Genomic DNA, 8,284 nt, shown 5'->3' on the forward strand with positions numbered 1-8,284 from the left:
AGGAAAAGGAGAAAAAAGAATTGATTGAAATGTCATGTATTTTTCAGTTCTACGACAGACAAAACTCATTTGCTTTAACACCAACTCTTAAACCTAATCTACAAAACAACAGAGGGTGTTATTGTCATTTCAGTATATTTCAGCTTCAGCCGTAGCTGCTACAGCATGACTACTAAACGATAGCACCTCATCTCCAACCTTTCAACCGCAGCTAGCAGCGGGAGAAGTTGCAGCCTAAACAAACACACCCCTGACACTAGATTTCTTCATATAGACGTGCAGTGCAGAAATTTGAAGGGTGTTAATGCAAGACACAAAAATATTTTTCCACGAGAATCCTTCAAAACGCATGTAAATTCCTTCATCCCAGATGGCTCCGTACTCCGCAGTACTATTATCTCAGTCAAGACTGGACGGATCAGAATGCTCATACCCTAACAGGGCTCATCTACAAGCAAGATAGATCTGGATCCAGTGTCATTCGTATCCCAAATCGAGATAAATGATTCCAACATCGACGCACGGCAGCCACTGTGGAAATAAGTTACACATTTTGTCTACTTAGCATCTGACATCCGATCGGGGAACCAGAAAGCTCCTATCTGCAGTTGCACCAACGCGAGAACATCCCGAAAGTGGCATATAATACATCTCTGCTATCCTCTCTACATATTACAGTCAAGTTTGACAATCACACTAAATTATCTAAGACATCTTAGGAATGATCTATGAAAACCTTGAAAATCTCCACGTTTGCTTATTACCCGCATACTGGTGTAGCATGTCAGCAAAAAACCAGTTTGTTTCTGATAACTTAAAGATCCTTATTCAGCATGCAATCTAGCATTGCACAACATCATTACTCAGCAGCTATCTCTTCTGGTGCCAATAAAATAGCCGCCAGTTGATGCAAATGTCATGGCGCACCTCTGGCTGGCTTCAGCGCAACATGCCAGCACAACATAGCTGGCATACACCAAAACTGGAAGAATAGCAATAGATGTGACATGTAAGCACCAGATTTGGGGGTTGAAGAGGCGTCGCAGCTTGGCTCAACAGGTTCTTCTCTAGCATTCAATTGGGTATAGCCAACCCCACAATCAGGCCAGAAGGTTCAAAGAAGAATTATGGCTGGGCTGACCATGTCTTGTCCTTCAGGAGGAAACAATACATCATAAGTACATCCAGAATTATCTTAGTTAAATATGTTTTGCTATGTAAACTTTTCAAACATGCCCAAATCAACTATTGTACCAGAAAGTACACTTTTAGGAATTGTTTGAAAATTTCTGTGTAACTCAAAAGATCAGGCAATGTAACTGAATATAATCTTCAGAAGCACTCATCCAAGATGAAAAGCCATGCTGCAGTATATCAAATCTGGACTATATGGCTCGGTAACTCAATTCTCGAAATGAGGAAAACATATAAACAAAGATAGCGTCACATAAATCATACCGAGAAAAATATTCTGAAATTTAGTTTGCCTAACAGCAAAAAATGCATAATGGGCATGTAACCTTGTACGGAAACAAAAACAAGAATAAAAATATTAAGCCATATGTTCCATCAGTTGACTCAAAACTTACGGCCGATACTTAGCTATGGAAGAAATTGACGAACAACTATTTTGTTCAACATGACATTGCCAAAAGCAATAGATGTTAGCCAAAACAGAATATCAATATGTTAAATGCCCTTAATTTAACATATACACCATACACTGGAGATGAATATTTTCTGGTGGTGAACAGCTTCTTGCCAGATGATAATACTCCTTCCGTCCCAAAATTCTTGTCTTAGATTTGTCTAAATACGGATGTATCAAGTCACATTTTAGTATTAGATACATCCGTATTTAGATAAATCTCAGACAAGAATTTTGGGACGGAGGGAGTATATCATCTGGCACCTTCCTACAGATTCACTGTCATACTCTGCATATTTAGTGTCAGAGCAACTTGAGGTTCGGCAACATGTACACAAGCATGAGATTTTCAGTCTGAACTTAAATGCTGCAGCTGTTTCAGGTAGGTACTCACAGACATAACACACAATTACCATTCCCATTCCCACTCCAAACTAAGTCCGAAAACACATAAGGTTATAGGTTCATGAAAATCTACACCTTATTTGCTCTGGTAATTTTGTAATGACAGTGATTTGCGTATCTCTTCTGGTGTTCTGAAGTTTTTTTATTCTACAGGTCCACACAAATCCTTCTATGATAACAGTCCTTCCTCAAAAAGGCACATTTTACCAAAATGAACTCCTGATTATTGGTAACATAATTCTGGCAAACTCATGTATTTGAAGAAATAATTTGGGTCTGTTTGGTTGGATACTAGTGTGGCCAAGCCAAAGTGTGGCTAGCCACACAAGTATGGCAAGCCACACAAGTGTGGCTGTGAAATTGGACGCCAAACTTTGGCAAAAGTTGGCAAAAAAATTGTCTCTATGACAAATGGGCCATATGGGCAATAAAGTGTGGCAAGCCAAAGTGTGGCAAAAACCAAACACATGCCAACTAAACTGTGGCTGCCAAATTTTGGCTTGGCAAACTGTGGCTGGGAACCAAACAGCCCCAAACACTTTTCTTTTTGCCAAGATGCCCAAATCAACTTCAAATGAAAGGATCATAAAAATGTTCAAGAAATACATGCTCCAAGCAAATCACAAAGCTAACTAGAATAATATCCAGCTAAATAGGATACCAGGATCAGGATGAGGTGATATGCCAGCGAACAAGAAAGTTAGCTAAGAAACAACCCAAGATTTACATGTTCGGAACTTCAGGTAATATTTGATAGTTTACTATTAGATACACAAATCAGGAACAATTTAACGTTTTAAGCAATATAAATTCAACTTAAAACTATTATCTCAAATCCATTTTGAAGAGATTGATTTTGCCAACTGGAAGTTGAGTTTAGGATTACTTGAATTATTATAAGTTGGCATTGGGATTGTAGTTACTTGAACAAATGAAGAACGGGAATACCTAGAGTTCACAAACTCAGTTGCCAGCTGTTGTATGGAATTAAAGCATAGTGTTCTCTCATGTTTCTTCTGACCCAAAGTGAAGCCGAATAAATTCCATAGTATAACTTAACTGCATTAGGTGGCATGGGATTCTTCATTATTAGCCTCTATTTATCAGAAAGACAAGTTTTTTTGATACAAGAAAAGCAAATAAAAATGACATCTACTACATGACAAGAAAAAAAATTATCTCCACGAACGATCACCATATGTGTGAAAAGATGTGGGCTAGAGCTATATTACCTTGGAAATGTTTTAGGAAGCGACCTCGTCCTTTCATAACCAACTTTGGAAACATTCTTTGCATCATTATCTGACGCCTGTTCAGCATTGCTGTCACTCTCTATTTCTTCTCGCCTCTGCTTTGCTTGTTGTCTTGATTCAGGCTTCCAGGATGCCTTGGCAAGTGACTTGCCAAGCAAATCAGCAATATTCGTTGCCATTTCCTCAGCTTTCTGCACATGAGGAAAGTTATCTTCCTCAAAATGGTGTGACAGCCACAAATACATCGACAGGACTTGGTGCTTCGTCTCGAGATCCAGCAGTTCAGTGTCATTCCTTGCCGAACCCTTCGGCATTCCCATCGCAATGCTAACACGACGGCTCTGGCTATAATGAGTAGCAAATCTCAGAAGATGGTACATGGCTTTCGGATCCCTTATATTAACTGGCGCGAAACAAAAATTGTAGCGATCCTTGAGGGAGAGACCCTGGACCCTCTCGAGCATATTAGCAACCTTCTTGATACTATCCTGCTGGCACATGAAGTATGTCTTGTCGATGCGGCAATTGTCACGGAACTTATCCAACAAGTCAGTGAAAGTGAGGTTGGGGAACTGACTGGCAAACATTTCCACTTGTTCGAAGCAAGGAAAAAGACCGATTTTTTGTGCCTCCTCAAACGGCTGTTGCAGGCACTGAATTAAATAATCCAAATCATCCAACAAGAAAGTGGTTGTGAGTCCATCTGGATAAACACTTCCCCTCCGACCAGCACGCCCAGCTATCTGCTTTACCTGTGAAGCAGCAACAGGTACCATCTTGTCCCCGTTGTACTTGGACAAGCTATAGAACACAACCCTCCTAATGTTAAGGTTCAGACCCATACCGACCGCATCACTCGCTACAAGAACATCATACTCATTATCCTGTTCGTTGAACAATGTTGCTTGCTGGCGCCTTGTCTCCGGTGGCAAAGCTCCATATATGACGCAACACTTGTGCTTCGTAAACTTCTCAATTGCCAGCTTCACCTCAAATATCTCTCTGCGTGAGAAGGCAACAACGCAATCACCAGAGCGAACATTCTTGAGGTCTCCAAGTAGCGACTTGGCCTCGACAACAAGTGGCTTGAACCGCTCATACTGATGCACCTCCAAATCATCTCCAGTATCTGCGCAGACCTTACGAACAATCTTGAGCACACTAGGGTCACCACAGAGATGTATCTCATCTGCCTTGATCCCAAGAACAGCACGTGACCACGCATAGCCCCTGACAGGGTCAGCCATCATCTGTATCTCATCAACCACGGCGACTTCGTAGAGCTCCTCCGTGGACAGCATCTCAATAGTGCAAGCAACATGGTTGGAGAAGGGAACTTCCTTTATCTCTTGGCCAGTGCGGAGGGTGCAGTAGACACCGAGTGCATTGACCTTGTCGAATACCTCCATGGCGAGGAGCCGGAGCGGGCTGCAGTACACACCGGACTTGGCGGCGCTGAAGCGTGCGAGTGCGTTGTGCGTCTTGCCGCTGTTGGTGGGCCCGCAATGGTACACCACCCGCCGGCGCATGGCGCGGGCGAAGGGGTACCAGGTGTGCGGCGCCGTGAGGTCGGCCGCAGCCATGACGGACTTGTTCTGCCTCAACTGATCCGCATGGTAGTTGAGGCAGTACTCGGCGAAGGCCGGGAGGAGGAGGGCGTGCGCGCCCTCGCCCGGGAGAGAAAGGAGCCGCTCGGCGGATTCTTGGGAGAGGCGCGCAGGGATGAAGTGGCGGAAGTGCCGAGCATACGTGGGAAACTCTGAGGAGGGGATGTAGAGCGCGAGGGCCTGGTCGGCAATGGCGGGATCCTTGGCGAAGCGGCGGGTGAGGGCCACCACGTCGTCCCACGTGGCCTTGGGGAGGCGCGACGAGCCCGTCGCAGGCTCGGCGGTGGAGAGCTCGCGCCACAGTTGCTTCGGGTCCAGCGGAGGCAGCTTCCGATCAGGGTCGTCGGTTGCGTCAGACGAGAGGAAGCGATGTTGGGATGGGGGCCATGGGGATGGAGATTGGGGGGCAGGGCGGTGGAGGTGCGAGAAGGTGGGGAGGAGAAGTCGGCGGTACGGCGATGAGGTGGTGCGGCGGATAAGCGAGGCAGCGATGGCGGCGGCCATGGGTCCGTTTGGGTTACGAGACGGCGGCGGCCGGCGGCATGGGGTGGAAGAGGGGAAGAGGGGAGGCGGCGCGCGACAGACGGGCGGCCCTTGTCGGGATCCTGGGCCAAAGTGGGCTACGAGCGGACGGCGGGGAGATAGGTGGCTCAAACGGACCACGTCGCGGCCTCGCGGGGCGCTGACTGCGTGGAGAATGTGACGATTGTTAACCCTAAAATAATAACTTGCTCGGAAAGAAAACATTTACCCTAAAAACGAATCAACTGATTATAGCAAGACATCTAAAAAGTAAAAAATAAATAAAATCATCTATACTTCTATATCTATACTTCTATACTACTATTAAACAATCAAACAAGAACTTCTTTAAACACACCCCATCAAGCGTACACAAATTCAGTATCACTGCACGATTAGGCTCACTAAAATCAATCTAACGGTTAGCCTTAACCTAAACCATTTTCTGCGTGCACTTAGCAATTTACATTGACTGACCGTACTCCACCGTGGAGGAAAATATGAAACTCCACGCCTGAGCAATTATCTATATCTATACTACTATTAAACAATCAAACAAGAACTTCTTTAAGCACACCCCACAAAACGTACATAAATCCAATATCACCGCACGATTAGGCCCACTAAAATCAATCTAACGGTTAGCCTTAACCTAAATCATTTTTTATGTGCACTTAGCAATTTACATTTACTGATTGTACTCCGCCATGGAGGAAAATATGAAACTCCACACCTGAGCAATTAGGAAACTAATAATCACGTGTGCATCCTATCTATACTACTATTAAACAATCAAACAAGAACTTCTTTAAGCACACCCCACAAAGCATACACAAATCCAATATCACTGCATGATTAGGCCCACTAAAATCAATCTAACGGTTAGCCTTAACCTAAACCATTTTCTGTGTGCACTTAGCAATTTACATTTACTGACCGTACTCCACCATGGAGGAAAATATAAAACTCCACGCCTGAGCAATTAGGAAACTAATAATCACGTGTGCATCCTATTCTAGGAAACTAAATTAGAGTGCATTCATCCTATTAGGAAACTAATCTCGGACAAATCCATCCTATTAAAAAACTTATCTCGGACGCATCCATCCTATTAGGAAGCTAATCGCGAGCCGCCTGCCGCCATCATGCACGCTAACCACGATGGGGGAAGTGCGAGGAGCTTCGTCTTCCTCCGGGAACACACGTGCTATCGCCATGTCTTCTGCCTGGAGGCAAGCCGCTCTTCTGCCGCTACTGCGACGACTCCATACACGTTCAGGGCATGCTCTCCGGCAACCATCGGCATCCGCGTTGACTTCAGCTCCGCTCGCAGCACCCACGTCGACAAAGTGTCTGTTCAGTGGGTGCACGTGCATTACATATTATAAGAATCGCGGGGCTTCAAGCAATCTAGAATTATAGATTTGGGATTATTACTGAAAATGTGTAATTATATATGGCACGTACATAAAAATGCAACAATCTTGTCTTACAAAGTAGAATCAAGAGGGATACTAAAGAAGTCAAAATGCAGAGTCTATTTCCCATAATTACTTCTCATGTTCATGTCGGCTTCCTTGGGCTTTACTTCGTACCACCATATGCATTAAACTGGACCGTATCAAGAGGTAACGCCATCCCCTTGATTAGAATTGCCTTATTTGTGCTATTTGATCAGTGTGTGTTTTACGTATGACGTTGCTTTACCTGGAATTAAGGTGGGTTGTACCTGCCTAGGCACTATCTCCAGGGATAGATTGGAAATCATAATATATGATTCATTCTTAGAGAAAACTTTACACACGTCACTTTAACATAATTGCATAGCAATCCAGTAAATTATGTAAGATTCAGTAGGAGGCAAGATATTGAAGATGTACTACTATTTCAGTTACATGATTCTATACATCTAAAACGGGTCACATGACTCCGTAACTGTTGTTAGAGAATATGTCTCGCTGTTCTGTAAAGTTATACAATCTCTACTGCGTTTCAATAAAGAGAATTTTACCATACAGAAGGATCCAATGAAGAAACTAATCCGGCTGAGTTCCAATAAATAGATCCTTCAAATGATCTGTCCTAATACAGCTGCCGTATATTGGTACAGAGAAATCATATAAATTGTACTCAGTCGGATTTATTTTGTTTCATGACAGAGAAACCAAATACCTTTCGCTATTTTGGCATATATATTTATTCTTATATACTTGTACAGTTTCGAATGATCCAACATATCTGCAATCATCAAACTTGAAGACATGTTGTTTAAGGCCTTATTTGCACCGCCTCTCTTTCTTTGTCTGCGCACCTCTTTCCTCCAATAATAATAATGAACAACTTTTTTCGGATCAGGTATTACACTGTTACAAATGTATGCTGAAGCTACTCCTTACGACAAGGAAAAAGAGGATGAATGCTTTCTATCTTCATCAGTTTTGTAGCATGTTCCAAATTATTGGCTCTTTCTTATTTGAGGATTCATCATTTTTTTTGTAATTTAGAAGCTGACCTGAAAGCTTGATAAGGTTAAGCTTGACAAATACTCTAGAATACTTTTCCTTCGATCTTTATTTTTCTTCATAACTCATTTCAGTTTCTATACGTACAAAGCGTCTTACATCATTGTAAGTTAGTATGGTTGCCAACGCATAAACACATACAAAACCAGATAAATATTTTCTATCATGATAATTATTGGATTTCTTTTAGCCTTTTTACATTTCAATTAGTTCTTGTAAATCATCTTTATTTCATATAGAAGTCATTGTAGTCACATATCATCTTCTATTTCCTATTATCCATAGTAGGTAGCTATATACTTTTGGCAGTCCACACAACCAAAAAAT

General features: G+C 42.8%; 1 protein-coding gene across 2 annotated transcripts; it reads right to left on the reverse strand.

The window, feature by feature from the left end:
* Positions 1–460: 460 nt before the first annotated feature.
* Positions 461–5,551, reverse strand: LOC125538575 (ATP-dependent RNA helicase). Of its 2 annotated transcripts, XR_007296445.2 has the most exons (3): positions 3,286–5,551; positions 3,002–3,112; positions 461–1,152 (listed from the first exon to the last, which is right to left on the reverse strand). XR_007296445.2 is itself a non-coding variant. In XM_048701841.2 (2 exons), exons 1-2 carry the CDS (start codon positions 5,415–5,417, stop codon positions 1,101–1,103), a joined length of 2,184 nt encoding a protein of 727 aa, XP_048557798.1. In that variant the 5' UTR covers positions 5,418–5,550; the 3' UTR covers positions 461–1,100. The 2 variants fall into 2 exon arrangements, 1 of the variants encoding a protein (XP_048557798.1); XM_048701841.2 differs by lacking the exon at positions 3,002–3,112 and having other exon boundaries at positions 3,286–5,550.
* Between the last annotated feature and the right edge of the window lie 2,733 nt (positions 5,552–8,284).

Source organism: Triticum urartu, chromosome 2A (genome assembly GCF_056163025.1).
Source record: "Triticum urartu cultivar PI428250 chromosome 2A, HENAU_Tu73, whole genome shotgun sequence".
NCBI classification, from domain to species: Eukaryota; Viridiplantae; Streptophyta; class Magnoliopsida; order Poales; family Poaceae; genus Triticum; species Triticum urartu.